An 18,964-nucleotide genomic window follows, 5' to 3' on the forward strand; every position below is an offset into this window, starting at 1 on the left:
GACTTTACTCAACCAAATTAAAAAATATTATTGATAGAAGAAGAGCAGACACGTCCACACAGCAGGATTTAGTCTTGTTAAATCCTGTTAAATCCTGGTTTAGTCCTGGTTTAGATCTAGTTTAGCCCTGGTTTAGTCCTGGTTTAGTCCTGGTTTAGTCCTGGTTTAGACCTGGTTTAGTCCAGGTTTAGTCCTGGTTTTAGTTCTGGTTTAGCCCTGTTTTAGACCTGGTTTAGACCTGGTTTAGTCCTGTTTTAAACCTGTTTTAGATCTAGTTTAGACCTGGTTTTAGTTCTGTTTTAGTCCTGTTTTAATACCTGGTTTTAGTCCTAGTTTTAGTCCTGGTTTTAGTCCTGGTTTTAGACTTGGTTTAGACCTGGTTTAGATATAGTTTAGATCTAGTTTAGACCTGGTTTTAGACCTGGTTTAGTCCTGTTTTAGACCTGTTTTAGATCTAGTTTAGACCTGGTTTTAGTTCTGTTTTAGTCCTGTTTTAGTACCTGTTTTAGTCCTAGTTTTAGTCCTGGTTTAGTCCTGTTTTAGACCTGTTTTAGACCTGGTTTAGATATAGTTTAGATCTAGTTTAGACCTGGTTTTAGTTCTGTTTTAGTCCTGTTTTAATACCTGTTTTAGTCCTAGTTTTAGTCCTGGTTTAGTCCTGTTTTAGACCTGTTTTAGACCTGGTTTAGATATAGTTTAGATCTAGTTTAGACCTGGTTTTAGTTCTGTTTTAGTCCTGTTTTAGTCCTAGTTTTAGTCCTGGTTTAGTCCTGTTTTAGACCTGGTTTAGACCTGGTTTAGATATAGTTTAGATCTAGTTTAGACCTGGTTTTAGTCCTGTTTTAGTCCTGTTTTAAGACCTGTTTTAGTCCTGGTTTTAGTCCTGGTTTAGACCTGGTTTAGACCTGGTTTATCTTCCGGTTTAGTGGTTTACCTGGAACTTTTCTGTTTAGAGTCTGTTTAACGCAGACTTTTAAAAATAGTGACCTAATGGGGTCATTTTAAAAACAGTTTGCAGTGGTCAAAACGTATCCCTCCGTTACCTTATGCCTTCACCGCGATGAGTTTAGAAGCACTTTCCACGACTTTCAGAGGCCAGAGCTGAGCTTTGCCATCATCATACTGCAACAACTAGCATCCTAACTGCACACTTCCTAATTCTCAGACAGTAACTTGCTTTATAATCATTTGTCACTGCATTTATATAGTGATTTTCAAGCCCAAAACCTAAAAAATTTACATTAAAATCACAACCGTGTTCTTTTTTTTTTTTCCAGTTTTCCGAGCACACGCTACAGACAGTAGAATGTAGCGTAAACATACAATCTGGATGTGTGAATTCCCGATCTTTTTTTCATGTCTACGAACGCCTCATGGGACAGCAGACTGATCATCCCTCTTCCTCCATCTGCTGCAGCCCGTTTTATTTCACTCCGACACTCGAGCGATCCTCAAATCACTGTCAAAACCGCCGCGCTGTTCCTCAAACGCATTGTTAGCGTCCGTTCTATTGTCAAACTTCACTTTCTTAGGCAGACATTGAAGAAGTGAAGAGCCATCTCCATAAATTCACTCTTTTTTTTTTGCGTCGGTCGTGTCATTTTCAGATTTAGATCTTGTTAAGTTGCGCGTTGACAAGGGGCCTGGCTGCGCGAACGAGGAGAGAGGAGAGAGACGGTGACGAAGTGAGACGCTGAATAGTTAGTGAAAGCATCTGCCTGCGTAGAGGTGGGACCGGTTAAAATAAAACCTGAGACTTGACGTTATAAATATTGGCGCGTGTTTGAAGAAAGCGCAGAGAGACGAGACGTAAAAGTACTGAAAGTTTTAATTCAATGATGTCATGATTTGTACAAAACTCTGTGGACGTTCAAACTTACGATTTACAAATGTTTTTATTAGGTAAAGCTCCTAATATGACACAAAATTGTCTCTTGGTCGTGACTTGGACTCAAGTCAGACTTGAGTCACTATTTTTAGGACTTGAGGCTTGACTTGATTAAACGGACTAAGACTTGGGACTCGACTTGGACTTGAGAAGCTCTTTTAAATCTGAATTCTTTCTATTCTGACTGTAATGATTCACTCTAAGATCTTGTCAAAACATTTAAAAAAGGGGGAAAAAAAAAGCATTTCTACATCTCTAATATACTGTAGAAATATTCAGATAAATATACTGTGATTTTTAAAGTACAATTTATCTTAAAATTCATATAAATTGCAAAAATCTATCTATCTGTATTTGGTACTTTGGTTTAAAGACTTGAAATGACTTGAGACTTGCAAAATAAAGACTTGGTCCCACCTCCGGCTTTAAGTGAGATTATAATTAGGGATGGGCATTCGATTAAATTTTCTTAATCGATCGTTGAGAGAATTAACGATTGATTATCGATTAATCATTAACGTTTGTATATTAAAATTATCATCATTATTATTACTATCTGCACTACTAATCTGCATGAATAAACTCAATTTTACTTTAGCGTAACGACTCTAGAGCCACATCAGCCCGTTAATGCAGCTTTGTGCAAGTCTCACAGAAATGAAACTTAAAACCACATGACTAATTTGCATAAATTAAGCAAAGAAAAAACAGCTCTTGTGTCGCTGATGCGGTTCAATTTCTGTCAGATTAAAAGACGTGACTCAGGTGAATACAGGTTAGTGTGACCAGATTTGCGACACCGTACGGGGGGAGGGGGGCAGGGACTCGTCATCGACATTGCGCGACTCTCACCTGGCAAAACTTTTTAATGTTTTTCGTTGTCCTGGTGCATCACTTTAATAAAAAAAAAAAAAAAAAAAACCTGGACAAGACGTGGAAAACGGACATGTCCAGGGAAAAATGGACGTTTGGTCTCCATACGCTACGCACAGCGACCTACATTCGGTTTGTCATTTAAAAATTAACGTAATCGACGAAATTCTTAATGATCAATTATCAATTCATCGACTAATCATGCCCATCCCTAGTTATAATCTCCTCCTCAAATCTTTCACAGTGATCAGAAATGGTCGATTTGAGTTGTTCCTGTTCTGCTTTGTGTTTTGCCTTTGCTGTTTCCTTCTCACATTCTGTTCTATGTTTCTTTTTTCGTGTACTGATCGTGAACGTGACCGTTTCCCCCATGTTTGTTCTATTGCAGGACATGCAGGGTATTCGTAGCCTGATTCATCAGCCGGTTTCACTTCGTAGAAACCGTCTGACCTCGCAGTGTTAGAATTCGTTCGCTCGACAGTAGGCGGGTACTTTTTTTTATTTAACCAATCGCTGCTATTTGGTCTTGACGTTTGTAATGCGCCGCTAATGGGGCTAACTGGTATATTAAAGGTTGTATAGAGGATTTTTTTAAGGGAAGAGAAATACAGCGACAGTCCTTGTGCGCGTTCAGAATTACTGTTGAAGTTTCCTGTCTAGAAGTAATTCAGCGACCGACGCGTCACTTTTTAGACGCTTCGTCTGCTTCGGTCGCGCCATCGCTGGACGAGATCTCCAAGAATCACCTCAGTTTGGCTTTGCTCCTTTTCCTCTTCTCTTCTTCTTTCAGCGACCTCAAAAACGGACTTTCGGAAATGCGAGGAAGCGACAGTTCGAAAGTCAGTTACACTAGAGAGTTTGATTGACAACCTAACAGCCAATAGAAAATGAGGTAGCCTTGTTTTCTATTGGCTGATGTTTATCTGGCCTCAACACGTCCACAGTTGATCGATTTTTGTTCTTTTTTTTTGGTCATCATAATTACAAAGCTGCTTCGTCTCTGTAATGGTATTTTAATCTTTCACTGAAAAAAAATCCTCCATACAACCTTTAAGCTTTTCCCAAATCCCGTAGGAAGAAGAGCAATAACGTCTTTCCCCTTGATAAAATTCACCAAACATTCTTTTTGTTCCGGCTTTAAATCCTCGATCTCGGGAATCGTCGCCAAAACAGAATGTATGTCTCTTCGCTGATTGGCTGGTGCCCGAACTCGCACTTCCGGGGTTTTTTTGCGAACCGTTTAGTGTATTTATGTCACTGCATCCAACAGATCAGTGTGTGGATGCAAAACAACTTTCTCCAGCTAAACTCTGACAAGACTGAAGTCATAGTGTTTGGTCCACAGAAACAAAGGGACAGTGTCAGCATCACCTCCAGTCTCTCTCGCTCTAAAACCTTCAAATCAGGCAAGAAATCTAGGGGTAATAATGGACTCAGACTTGAACTTTAACAGCCACATCAAATCAATAACATCTGCAGCCTTTTACCATCTAAAAAACAGAGCAAAAATCAAAGGTTTACTGTCTAAATCAGACTTGGAGAAAACTTATCCATGCGTTTGTCTCCAGTAGGTTAGATACTGTAATGTTCTGCTCACTGGTCTCTCCAAACGAGCTGTGAGACGCTGCAGAACATCCAGAACATCCAGAACATCCAGAACATCCAGAACATCCAGAACACTGCAGCTCGGGTCCTGACTCGAACTAGGAAGTACGAGCACATAAGTCCTGGTCTCAGGTCTCTGCTCTGGCTCCTGTGGCTCAGAGACTTTAAAGCAGCTCTGCTTGTACAAGTGTCTCCATGGTCGAGCACCAAAGTCCATCTGTGACATGTTAGTGTCATATGAACCATCTCACACTCTGAGGACCTCAGGGACCGGCCTCCTGCTGGTGCCCAGAGTCACGACTAAACAAGGGGAGTCAGAGTTTCAGGTTCATGCAGCTAAAACCTGGAACAGTCTGAACATGTGAGACAGACTCTTCTGTGACGCTGTTTAAATCCAGACTCTAAACATTTCTGTTTAACTGTGCAAATAACTGAAAGGTTTTTCATTCGCACTCTTCTCTCCAATTTATGTCTCTCTTTTTTAATTTTAATCTTCATGATTATTTATGCTTTGATTTGTTTTTATTATGATTTTAATGTATTTCTTATTCTGTAAAGCACTTTGAATTACTTTGTGTACGAATTGTGCTGTAAATAAACTTGCCTATTTGATTCCTGACCTAGTCGCTGGAGAGAAATGAAACTATGATATTATACTTTTGCTCTGGTTCTATTTTGTCTTTTGGGTGGACGAGTAGTTGCCTGAGTTTTCCGTACGGTTTGATATTGTGTTGTGTTTTCTTGTCGCCCTCTGCAGTTTTTTTGTCACGCCCCTGATGTACGGTAATGTCGCCATGTCTGTGCTATTTTTTCTGTTTTGTTTTTCTTTCTCTCTCACCTTGTTGTTTTCCTTTGTTTATCGCCCATTTTTGTGTTCTGGCATTGCCTCAGAGCGTCGTGAATTTGTTTGTCTTCTTCCCGTTTGTCTCGTTCATCTGTTACAACGTCGGTTCTGTCAAATCATTTTCTTACAACGGAGAGTTTGCGAACTGTGGGATGTTCCGATGTCCATAAGAGACAAACGTCACCGCAAAATCACGTGACAATTCTGAAGAAAACGACGAGCAAGCAGTCGAAAGTGTCAAAAATTCTAATTCCACGTATAAAATCTGCTGGAAAACCAAATTTGGAGAAGTTTTGTGACACCGAAATAACCAAAAATCCTTAATATTCGAAATATTTTGACAAATTTTCCACCAAACTTTAATATGAGACATTTGACGCTCCCTTCTTTCTCACACACACACACACACACACACACACACACGTCTTTAAAGAACCAGTTTCCATTGTTACGAAAAAAAAAAAAAAAAAATCTACACACAACAATCTTTATAAAAATCAGATTTGAGGAGAGAAAGTTTTGGTGACACAAGTGACAAAAAAATCCTCATGAAAATTCCCAAATATTTAAGTATTTTTTTGGCATTTATTTTCAAGATTTCGCTCCAGTTTTCTCTCCTTTATAGACATTTTGATGGACTCTTTTTTCTTTCTTTTCTTTCTCTCTCCCTTTCTCCATCCATATCTCCTCTCTTTTAATTCTCTTTACCCCCACTCTCCCTCTGTCTTTCACTCTCTATTCCTCTATTATTCATTTTTTCTTTATTCTGTACTCTCTTCCTTTTCTTCTGTATTTTTCTCTCCCCCTTCTGTTTTCGTAGCTTCCTCTCTCTCTCTATTTCTTTCTTTTTTTTCTGCCTTTCTCTCTTATGCTTTTGCTTTCTGTTTTTCTTTCTTCTCTACCTTCACTCTGTACCTTCCCAATCTTTATCTCTCCTTCCCTCTCTCTTCTATCTACCCCTTCTCCCTTTATCTCTTTCTCCTTTTCTACCCCCTCTTCCTCTCAACCTCTCTCATTCCCTTTTTTCTCTATCTACCCCCTCTCCCGTCATCTCTTTCTCTGTTTCTACCCACCCTTTTTCTCTCTCTCTTTATCTCTATCCATCTTTCTCTCTCCATTCTCCTTCCCTTTCTCCTTTTCTACCCCTCTTTCTCTATCCATCTACCCTCTCTTTCCACCTCTTTCTCCTTTCCATCCCCCCTTCCTCTCCCTCTCTCTCCCTTTTCTCTTTCTATCTACAGCCTCTCTCCCCATTCCTTTCTTCTTTTCTATCCCCCTCCTCTCACTCTATCTACCCCACTTCCTGTCTCTCTCTCCATCTCTTTCTCTTATCTACTCCTCTTTTTCTTCCTTCTCTCTCTCCCTTCTCTCTTTCTATCTACCCTCTCCCTCTCCCTTTCTCCTTTTCTCCAACCCCCTCTCCTCTCTCTCTTTCTACACTCTCTCTCTACCCCTTTCTTTTCTACCCTCTCTTCCTCTCCCCCCTCCTCTCTCTCTATCTTCCCCCTCGTTCTCCATCCTTTCCCTCTCTCTGTCTCTCCTCTCTCTCCCTCTCCTCTCTCTCTATCCCTTTCTCTCTTTCTCTCTCTCTACCCTTCTCTCCATCCCTTTCTCTCTCTCTACCTCCTCTCTCTCCATCTCTTTCTCTCTCTCCATCTACCCCCTCGCTCTCATCCCCTTTTTCCTTTTCCACCCCCCTTTTCTCTCTCTATCTATCTCCTCTTTCTCCATCTACCCCCCTTCCTGTGTCTCTCTATCTACCCCCTCTCTCCATCCCTCTCTCTCTCTCTCTCTCCCCCCTCTCTCTCCATCTCTTTCTATTTTCTACCCCCATCTCTCTCTCTATCCACCCCCTCTTTCCCCATCTACCCCCCTTCCTGTCTCTTTCTCTCTCTGTCTACCCCCCTCTCTCCATCCTTCTCTCTCTCTCTCTCTCTCTCTCTCTCCCCATCTCTTTCTCCTTTTCTCCCCCTCCTCTCTCTCCTCTCTCTCTCTCCATCTCTCTCCCTTTCTCTCTCTCTCTCTCTCTCCCTCCTCTCTCTCCATCCCTTTCTCTCTTTCTCTCTCTCCATCTCCCTCTTCTCCATCTACCCTTCCTTCCTCTCTCTCTCTCTCTCTCTCTCTCTCTACCCCCTCTCTCTCCATCTCTTTCTCCTTTTCTACCCCCTCCTCTCTCTCTATCTACCCCTTCGTTCTCCATCTACCCCCTCCTGTCTCTCCCTCTCTCTCTTTCTACCCCCTCTCTCTCCATCTCATTCTCCTTTTCTACCCCTCTTCTCTTCCTCTCTCCCTTCTCTTTCTATCTACCCCCCCCTCCTCTCTCTCTACCCCCCGTCTCTCCATCCCTCTCTCCTTTTCCTCCCCTCTTCTCTCTCTCTCTCTCTCTCTCCCAAACACACTCAGGTTTTGGGTTGCCAGGTCCAATCACAGACTGTCAAAAATCAGCTCCGGCAGCTCAACTTTTCACCAACTTTCGTGCCGAACGCGAGCCTCAAAAGTCGACGCCGAGATTCCCTCCCTTCCCCACTCCTCCTGGCTCCTCGTCTCCTAGCTCCTCGTCTCCTCGTCTCCTCGCTGCGTGACAGGTGCGAATTATTCTGTGTCCTTGTCATCCGCACCGTCGGTAAGAGAAAGAGAGAGGGAACAGAAAGAAAGAGAAAGACGGAGGGAAGAGAGAAGAGAAGGCGAGAGAGGGAAGGAGATGCAGAGAGAAAAAAAACAAACAAACCGACGAACGAAGAGAAAGAAAGAGAGATAGAAGGGAGGAGAGGGCGGGTGAGGGAGGCGGTGAGGAGAGAAGGGAGAGAAAGAAGGAAGGAAGGAGGGAGGAAAAGAGAAAGAGATGGAGGGACGGGGGGTGGAGAGAAGTAGAGAGGGAGGCAGGAAAGACAGAGAAAAGAGAGAGAGAAAGGAAGCTATGGCAAAAGAAAGGGGAGAGAGAAAGACAGAAGAAGAGAAAAGAAGAAAAGATGGAGGGATAATAGAAGGAGAGAGAGAGAGAGTAGGGAGTGGAAGAGAATAAAAGGAGGAGAGAGAAAGGAGAGAGGGATGGAGGGAGAGAGAAAGAGAGGAGAGAGAGAATTGCTAGATGGAGAGGAGAGAGGGATGCAGAAAGAAAGAGAAAAGAGAAAGAGAGGAAACTATGGCAAAAGAAAGGGGAGAGAAAAAGGCAGAAGAAGAGAAAAGAAGAAACGATGGAGGGATAATAGAAGGAGAGAGAGAGAGAGAGAGAGAGTAGGGGGTAGAGAGAGAGTAAACGGAGGAGAGAGAGAAGAGAAAGAAGACAAATAAGAGCAGGATGGAGTGAGAGAGAAAGAGAGGAGAGAGAGAGGAGAGAGGAAGGCAGAAAGAAAAAGAAAAAAGAGAGGGGAAGCTATGGCAAGAGAAAGAAGAGAGAAAGAGACAGAAGAAGAGAAAAGACGAAACGATGGAGGGATAATAGAAGGAGAGAGAGAGTAGGGGGTAGAGGAAAGTAAAAGAGAAGAGCGGGATCGAGAGAAAGAGAAAGAGAGGAGAGAGACTTGATCAATAGAGAAGAGAGAGAGAGGCAGAAAGAAAGAGAGAAAAGAGAGAGGAAGCTATGGGAAAAGAAAGGAGACAGAAAAAGACAAAAGAAGAGAAAAGAAGAAACGATGGAGGGATAATAGAAGGAGAGAGAGAGTAGGGGGAGAGGAAAGTAAAAGAGAAAAGAAAGAAGACGGAAAGGAGATAGGGATAGAGGGAGAGAGAAAGAGAGGAGAGAGAGAATTGATAGATGGAGAGGAGAGAGGGAGGCAGAAAGAGAGAAAAAAGAAAGAGAGAAAGCTATGGTAAAAGAAAAGGGAGAGAAAAAGACAGAAGAAGGAGAGATAATAGAAGGAGAGAGAGAGTAGGGCTGGAAGAGAGTAAAAGGAGGAGAGAGAGAGAAAGAAGACAGAAAGGAGATATGGATGGATGGATGGATGGAGGGAGAGAGAAAGAAAGAGAAGAGAGGACTGATGGATGGAGAGTTGGGAGAGGGAGGCAGAAATACAGAGAGAAAAGAGAGAGGAAGCTACGGCAAAAGAAAGGAGAGAGAGAAAGAGAAAAGAAGAAAAGATGGAGGGATAAGAGAAGGAGAGAGAGAGAGTAGGGGGTAGAGGAGAAAAAAGTAGACAGAAAGGAGATAGGGAGAGAGAAAGAGAGGAGAGAAGAGAATTGGTAGATAGAGAGAAGAGAGAAAGGATGACGGCAGACAGAAGAAAAAAAGAGAGCGAAAAGAGGGAGACAAAGAAGAAAGAGAGAGAGAGAGGAGAGAAAGAGGAGCGAGAAAATAGATAGAGAAAAGAGAGAAAGAGAAAAGGAGGATAGAGAAAAAAAGAGAGCGAAAAAGGACGGAATGAAAAAAGAAAGAGAGAGAGAGAGAAGAGAGAAAGAAGATATTAAAAGAGGAAGGGAAAAGAAAGAAAGGAGGAGAGTAAAAGGAGAAGAGAAAGTAGACAAAAGGACATAGGAAGGGAGGGAGAGAGAGAATTGGTAGATAGAGAGAAGAGAGAAAGGATGACGGCAGACAGAGGAAAAAAGAGAGCGAAAAGAGGGAGACAAAGAAGAAGAGAGAGAGAGGAGGGAGAGAAAGAGGAGCGAGAAATAGATAGAGAAAAGAGAAAGAGAGTGGGAGAGAGAAAAGAGAAAGAGATAAAGGAGGATAAAGAAAAAAAGAGAGCGAAAAAGGACAGAATGAAAAAAAGAAAGAGAGAGAAGAGAGAAAGGAGATATTAAAAGAGGAAGGGAAAAAGAAAGAAAGGAGGAGAGTAAAAAGGAGAGAGAAAAGTAGACAGAAAGGAGACAGGGAGGGAGAAAGAGAGGAGAGAGAGAATTGGTAGATAGAGAGAAGAGAGAAAGGATGACGGCAGACAGAGAAAAAAGAGAGCGAAAAGAGGGAGACAAAGAAGAAGAAGAGAGAGAGAGGGAGAGAAATAGATAGGAGAAAGAGAGAAAGAGAGTGGGAGTAGAGAAAAGAGGAAAGAGATAAAGGAGGATAAAGAAAAAAAGAGAGCGAAAAAGGACGGAATGAAAAAAGAAAGAGAGAGAGAGAGAATTGGTAGATAGAGAGAAGAGAGAAAAGATGACGGCAGACAAAGAAAAAAAGAGAGCGAAAAGAGGGAGACAAAGAAGAAGAGAGAGAGAGAGAGGGAGAGAAAGAGGAGCGAGAAATAGATAGAGAAAAGAGAGAAAGAGATAAAGGAGGATAAAGAAAAAAGAGAGAAAAAGGACAGAATGAAAAAAGAAAGAGAGAGAGAGAGAAGAGAGAAAGGAGATATTAAAAGAGGAAGGGAAAAAGAAAGAAAGGAGGAGAGTAAAAGGAGAAGAGAAAGTAGACAGAAAGGAGACAGGGAGAGAGAAAGAGAGGAGAGAGAGAATTGGTAGATAGAGAGAAGAGAGAAAGGATGACGGCAGACAGAGAAAAAAAGAGAGCGAAAAGAGGGAGACAAAGAAGAAGAGAGAGAGAGAGAGGGAGAGAAAGAGGAGCGAGAAATAGATAGAGAAAAGAGGGAAAGAGAGTGGGAGTAGAGAAAAGAGGAAAGAGATAAAGGAGGATAAAGAAAAAAAGAGAGCGAAAAAGGACAGAATGAAAAAGAAAGAGAGAGAGAGAGAAGAGAGAAAGGAGGTATTAAAAGAGGAAGGGAAAAAGAAAGAAAGGAGGAGAGTAAAAAGGAGAAGAGAAAGTAGACAAAAAAGGAGACAGGGAGAGAGAAAGAGAGGAGAGAGAGAATTGGTAGATAGAGAGAAGAGAGAAAGGATGACGGCAGACAGAGGAAAAAAGAGAGCGAAAAAGGACAGAATGAAAAAAGAAAGAGAGAGAGAGAGAGAAGAGAGAAGGACGGAGAGACGGAGAGCGACAGAAGCACAGAGACACAGACATAACCTAGAGAAAAGTGGGGGCAGTGAATTGCTGTTATAGACTGTAGCTCTTCTCCCTCCTCCTCCTCCTCCGTCTCTCCATCTCTCCATCTCTCCGTCTCTCCGTCTCTCCGTCTCTCTCTCTCTCTCTCTCCTTCAGCCCACTCCATCTGCTTGAATCTGCTCTGAAGTACGATGTCGACACACAGCACGCGCTCGCATCCACGGCAGGAGAAAAGAAAGGCCAAGGAAAAAGACGACGGAGTGAGAGAATAAAGACGTGTTTATGTCGGTTACGTACGAACGGGGCGCAGGTGAAACTGGGGCAGCTTAAAGGCGCACTGCGGAACTTTCCGGGTCACGGTGCGGCGTCAAACTTCACGTGAGACGCGTTTGTTCGATGACGGGCGCTCGAGAAACCTGTATTCTGACTGTGAGTGGGGTCGCCCTCTCCGCAGATCTCACCTGTGAACTGGCCTGGTGGCGTCTCCGGCTCGTTTCCATGGAGATCGAAAAGTTCAGTGCCGTATTTTGGAATATTTTAGGTAAAGCAATGACTTCTACATCAATCAATATCTCTACTAGGGCGGGGTATCATTAAGAAGTATAAGCCGATACGATACTTATCTCGATACATAGGCCACGATACGATACATAGGCCACGATACGATACATAGGCCACGATACGATACATAGGCCACGATACGATACATAGGACACGATACATAGGCCACGATACGATACTTATCTCGATACATAGGCCACGATACGATACTTATCTCGATACATAGGCCACACTACGATACATAGGCCACGATACGATACATAGGCCACGATACGATACATAGGCCACACTACGATACATAGGCCATGATACGATACATAGGCCACGATACGATACTTATCTCGATACATAGGCCACACTACGATACATAGGCCACGATACGATACATAGGCCACGATACGATACATAGGCCACACTACGATACATAGGCCACGATATGATACATAGGCCACGATACGATACTTATCTCGATACATAGGCCACACTACGATACATAGGCCACACTATGATACATAGGGCACGATACAATACATAGGCCACGATACGATACTTATCTTGATACATAGGCCACACTACGATACATAGGCCACGATACAATACTTATCTCGATACATAGGCCACACTACGATACATAGGCCACGATACGATACACAGGCCACGATACGATACATAGGCCACGATACGATACATAGGCCACGATACGATACATAGGCCACATATACGATACATAGGCCACGATACTATACATAGGCCACGATACTATACATAGGCCACGATACGATACATAGGCCATGATACGATACATAGGCCACGATACGATACATAGGCCACGATACTATACATAGGCCACACTACGATACATAGGCCACGATAGGATACATACCTCAATAAACAGGCCACGATACGATACATAGGCCACGATACGATACATAGGCCATGATACGATACTTATCTCGATACATAGGCCACACTACGATACATAGGCCACGATACGATACATAGGCCACGATACGATACATAGGCCACACTACAATACATAGGCCATGATACGATACTTATCTCGATACATAGGCCACACTACGATACATAGGCCACGATACGATACACAGGCCACGATACGATACATAGGCCACAATACGATACATAGGCCACGATACGATACATAGGCCACGATACTATACATAGGCCACGATACTATACATAGGCCACGATACATAGGCCACGATACTATACATAGGCCACGATACTATACATAGGCCACGATACTATACATAGGCCACGATACTATACATAGGCCACGATACTATACATAGGCCACACTACGATACATAGGCCACGATAGGATACATACCTCAATAAACAGGCCACGATACGATACATAGGCCACGATACGATACATAGGCCACGATACGATACTTATCTCGATACATAGGCCACACTACGATACATAGGCCACGATACGATACATAGGCCACGATACGATACATAGGCCACGATACGATACATAGGCCACGATACGATACATAGGCCCGATACGATACGATACGATACATAGGCCACGATACGATACATAGGCCACGATACGATACATAGGCCACGATACGATACATAGGCCACGATACGATACATAGGCCACGATAGGATACATACCTCAATAAACAGGCCACGATACGATACATAGGCCACGATACGATACATAGGCCACGATACGATACTTATCTCGATACATAGGCCACACTACGATACATAGGCCACGATACGATCGATACATAGGCCACGATACGATACATCGGCCACGATAGGATACGTACCTCAATACATAGGCCATTATATGATACATATCTTGATACAGTGCACTTTTGATTCGATACGATATATTTCAAATTGATTCGATGCGGTTCAATAAAAACAATGTCTAAATCAAGACTGTGATTCTACAAGTCTTTGTTAAACTACTGCAAAAGCACCGCAAAGTGTGTCACATAAACAACTTTTCTTTCTCTAAACAAGCAACAAAACTGTAGCGCTGTGACAAAATAATTAATAAAATATACCAAAAAATACTCTTGGCGATATATCGATACAGCAGCACATGATATCGATACTGTATCATCACATTAAACGATACGATAGATCAATATTTCAGTATTTTTGCACGCCCCTAGTAGGTAGAGTGATTTTTTTTTGTTTAGTTTAGTTTATTTAATAATTAGATTTCAGTCAAATTGTAGTGATTTTCTCAAAACAAGCACAGTGAATTCTTAGATAAAAACTATTCTACTAAAATAAAATAATAAAATAAAGCACATATATACAAGTATAAGTTATAAAATGAGAATAGAGAGTGTATTCTTACCTGTGGGCCTCGGAGCTTCACACATCTCACAGTACGGCAGCAGTCCACTATTGCAGTAAGTACAAGCTTGACAATTCCACGTTTTTCCCAAACTCCCACTCGCTGTCAATCTGCGAGGAGCCAGGATGGACATTTTAGGATTTCTAGCGCCGGTTCCTCCGATAGTCGCTCTCCTTTTCGCCCCGAATCGAGACAGGGGGCTCGGAGTAGCTTGGGGAGTCTTCATCCTCTTCTGCTGCGGAGTAAAATCATCTTCTGGTGTTGAGACGCTTTCCTCTAAGTCGAAATTCGCTTCGACGACAGGAGATGTTTCGTCGGATTGGGGCGTAGACTCGTTTTCGAGGCGCTTTCTTTTCTTTTCGTTGCCGGCGTTTGGCGAGAAGAAGGTTCGGATGTCGTGTTGTTTATTTTTCTCAAACTGTGAAATGAAAAAAATGCAAAAAAGCGTCACGTTTTTTGGCTTTCGATTTGATGAAATACTCGTTTTTCTAGGTATTTTTGAGCTATAAAACCACCTGTAATTGAATAAATGTATGGTAGAGCTGTTTAAAGTCACACTGTGGAACATCCCAGACATTATCTCCATAGAAACAAACAGCAGCACAAGACGGACCCTCAACCAGAAAGTTCCACAGTGCAACTTCAAAGCTGAGCCTGACACAAAACCTTCGAATTATACGTATGAAATGGGAAGGAAGAACCCGCTGTGAAATAATGACTGGTTCACGTTACCATGGCTACCAGAATCCACTTTTCAATTTCGCAATAATTCACATACTCGGATCAGGTTTAGCTTTGTTCAGATCCACACGATCTAATCTACATTTTGGTTGCAATAAAGAAAAGTATTTGTCATTTCCGAACGTGTGGGAGAACGGGCGATTTCTCTAACGCCGTTTCAAATCTCAAATTCAAATGTCGTTTTTATTGTCATGTTTATTTTTTTTTATCTATGCGCCGCCTGCTCGTCTCCGTGGAGATGTTATTGCTTTGTGTGCCCGTATTCAGTTACAAGTGTTTATTTTGCTTAAAAATACCTTCATAAACGTGTATTCTTACTGTGGGCGGGGTTACCTCTCCACAGATCTGACCTGTAAACTGTTCCAATGATACCACCAGGTTTACGAACACATGCAAAGAATGTAATAAATGTTTTTCAAGGTATTGTGTAGTTAAATAAATGCAAGATAGATAAGTTTAAGTCAATACAGTGACAAAGCTATGGATTCAGAAATGATGAAAAGTTAGGAATGAACAAATTGAAAACAAAATGATCCTTTGAATCGTCAGTCGTCCACAAAATGGTGCCACAGAATCCATTCAAGTCAAAGGGTCGATTGAGCGTGTGCAGTAGTGTTTTTTTTTCCCGCGGGCACATGGGGAATGCACGTACGAAGCGCTGGCTCGTGTAGCATGTGATCGCTTTGACCAATCAGAGCGAGAGGAGCTAGAGCGGAGCCAGAGCGAATGATCATAAAGCGTTTTTTAAGACAAGTGAAGGATTTTGAGCTGAGAAAAAAAATCGTCACATAGTCCGACATTTTTGAAAACTGCAGGTGCCCTCTCAGACGAACACGAGCAGTTTGTGATTACGTCGCGATTTTTTCATTGAAGTTCCAGCGAGTGACCACTGATGTCACCTGGAGCTACAAGCAGCAACAGCCTGTCCAGTTCTGCAAAACTTCGGGGGCAGGAGTGCTACTTGGATATACAGAAATTGTGCAGAATTGTCCTTTTGGAGCGCTTCAGGGTAGGGACCAGACTCAAATACAAAGTAGGAATCACTATCCAGTTATTTTAATAGATCCATGGCTGAAACCCCAGGCTGCCGTCTTCATGGTGGCAAGCAGATGGCCAGAAAAGTTACACAGTGGACCTTTAAAGGGCACATATTACTCTATTTTCTGATCTATGTTATAATGTTGTTTCCTCATCACACCTCAACAGACCTGGAGTTGTGTTTTGTTTCATTCACACATGTTTAACACACAAATCCTGCATATTAGAAAACACCTTGTGATGTCATGTGGCAATACATGAAGTGCTCCACTGTGTTTTTAAACTCCATGCACCTTCACTAGAATCATCTGGATGATTCCAACTCTGGAATTTACAATCTGTACTGAACTAAAGATAAAAGATAGTTGTTAACTTGGGGCCTGTTTACACGAGAACCTTTGCGGGTAAAAACAACAAAATATTTTATCTGAAGTGCCTTTCGTTTATACGGTGACAGTGTTTTTGGGGCTTAAAAACGCAAAAATCTGAAACCACCCTCCAGAGTGGAAAAGTTGAATACGCTCTGCCCTAGCGTTTCCGTCTACACTGCCCAAGAAGCAAAACTCAGATCTGCTCACGTCACGTACATGTTTACATCACATACATACAGTACACAGAAACCTGGCGTGCATACACAATCCAATTCCACACACTTTTGCGTCACCGTATGCACGCAGATTTCCTCCCCGAAAACATTTGTCTAAACGCAGAATAAAAAGTGACGATGCAACGCCACTTTTGCATCTTCTGTTCAAACCGTTCTGCGAAATATTATGTGTTGGTCATGCTAATTCACCTAATATTATGGACTTTGGAATGACAACAGGGTGGAAAACACGTATGACTATCTATAGGTCTATAGAACATGTTTTTTCTGTACTTTGAGTGCCATAAAGAACATGTTTTTCTGGACTTTGAGATGCCACGAAGCAGAAAAACTGACATATGTGGACCCCGTGGCATGTTCCCACCCATGATAAGGTGCACTGGCTCAGCAGTATTGTTCATTTTCTTGCTGTATATGCTAAATCAACAAGTTAATGTTTTGTCAAGATGTAGTATAAAGCTACCCCTGATTTCGAGTTGGTCAGAGACGTCGTTCCGGGGTGGCAGTTGTACTTGGTATTCAACTTGAATCTCTCAATGGAAATGCTGAAATAAAGTGGCCTGTTCTCTCGGATTCTCCATCTCCTGTGCTTCTTTTTAGGACACGCATTGAACCTTCCAAAAAAAACCACACCGTCATCATATAAATTTGGAGATGTAGACAGACTAATAATAAAGATTTCCTCAAACATGTGTGAATGAAACAAAACACAGCTCCAGATAAGTTCTGACGAGTTAACACCATTCTAACACGACTTAAACCTCCAAAAAGTCAACTTTGCATAATACAGGACCTTTAATGACAGATTCCGAATAGATTCTGTTGCTCGTAAAATGGAAAATACGAATGGAAAACCACCATCTATATCCATTTTCCATTGTGTCCCTAGCATATTATTTGAACGCGTCACTTCCAGCGAAAAGGTCCATAAAAATAAACTCCCATAGAAAAGCATTTGTCTCTTTCACAATACATGGCAACCCACAACTCAACTGCACAATAGTGACTGGGACATTTTTCACCCTTCCCCCTCCTCCTTCCCCCCTTCATATATATATATTTTTCCTTCTTTCTTGACAGTAGCAGTCGATCAAACTTACATGAGTGAAAAACACATCCTCGCTGACATTCTTGGAGTCTCCCCCGGGGGGCAGCACCATCTCGCTCGGGGTCCAGGCGCTGGCGAAGTTCAGGAAGTCCCATTTGTCCTTGTCGCCTTCGTGTGCGTTTAAATACTCCTTCCTCCCGTTCAGAGTGCTGCCAGTCACGGTCTCCTACAGGCACAGGCACAAGAAGCACTGATGTTTCAACACGGCTACACGACCATACATCAACGTTATCGATCGGGCCCGGACAAAAGAGACACGAGCTCATACGTTTTATTTATTTATTTTTTTATATTTTAGTCTCATCCTTGTCGTATCTGAGGGTAACTTTTAAAATAAAGAACAAAGTTATTATTTGGCCCCGAGGTTTGTCTCCATGGAAATTTAGTTCTAGCTTTTGTTTTGGCTGTTGATATTTGCAGCGGATGTCGTCAACGTCTGCTAACTGTAGGCACTGCTCTGTCTGAAGCGGTTACTCGAGTTAAAATTTAAAGGGACAGTCTGGAAGTTTGGACATAGGGCCTAATTTCCTAGTGAGCCAGAGTGTTGGACACGTGCGGAGACGCTTTTTAAAATATTCCATCCAGTCCATGTATTTGCAGAGGTCGCTGCTGCTAGGCTAGTGCATGTCTATGGCCATAGTTAGCCTGCCACTAAAAACAGTCCAAAGTAAATCTATTATTACACCAGACTGTTGATGTAAATGTATGTGTCGATAGAATAATTTTAGAAGTAAAAAACAAGCTTGCATTTGATGGATTTATGTCTGAGCAGCAGCAGCGTGTTGTACTTCCTGATAGAAAGCTCAGCAGCGGCGGATTGATATATGAGAAAATAGTCCCTCTACATGCGGCGATTCATGCGATGCAAGGTTAGTTTCATTTCAAACATTATTCTATCCACACAGACATTTTCATCAACAGTCTGGCGTAATAATAGATTTGCTTCGGGTGTTTTGTGGAGTGGGTAAGACTGTTTTTAGTGGCAGGCTAACTATGGCCATAGACATGCACTAGCCTAGCACCAGCGACCTCTGCAAATACAAAGACTGGATGGAATATTTTAAAAAGTGTCTCCACACGTCTCCAACACTCTGGCTCACGAAGAAATCACATCTCATGTCCAAAACTCTGGACTGTCCCTTTAATCTGGGCTCTGTTTTAACACAATCTGACCAGAAAGAACTGACTTATCTTGAACTAAAACAGGTTTGTTTCGGTCGCTCACACATAAAACTACAGTCACAAGCGAGCGAGCATTTGCCAACAGTTTTCCAGTTAGTCACTCTCACTTTTTTGTTGAAGGTCTACTAAATATGACCATGAACGCTCGTATGAATCACAGGCTTCTGGAAATGCGCCGTTTAAATCCATGTTGTATTTTTTCTTGACTTTTCAAACAAATCTTAGAACAGGAAGCTGAAACCCATGGATAACATCTTCATGGTGACGAGCAGATGGTCAGAAAAGTTACATAAAGGAC

At 42.2% G+C, this 18,964-nt stretch overlaps 1 protein-coding gene across 1 annotated transcript in view; it reads right to left on the minus strand.

Moving 5' to 3' along the window:
• zranb3 (zinc finger, RAN-binding domain containing 3) overlaps positions 1–18,964 on the minus strand; it is a 314,618-nt gene that overhangs the window by 139,787 nt on the left and 155,867 nt on the right. The window contains exons 12-13 of the mRNA XM_055166955.1: positions 17,477–17,650; positions 13,991–14,408 (exon numbers count right to left, since the gene is read on the minus strand). Of these exons, the coding sequence (XP_055022930.1) occupies positions 13,991–14,408; positions 17,477–17,650 (592 nt within the window). The remainder of the gene's footprint in view (positions 1–13,990; positions 14,409–17,476; positions 17,651–18,964) is intronic.

This window comes from Boleophthalmus pectinirostris, unplaced genomic scaffold (genome assembly GCF_026225935.1).
Source record: "Boleophthalmus pectinirostris isolate CB_2022bp ecotype Guang Dong unplaced genomic scaffold, ASM2622593v1 HiC_scaffold_11, whole genome shotgun sequence".
Taxonomy (NCBI): Eukaryota; Metazoa; Chordata; class Actinopteri; order Gobiiformes; family Gobiidae; genus Boleophthalmus; species Boleophthalmus pectinirostris.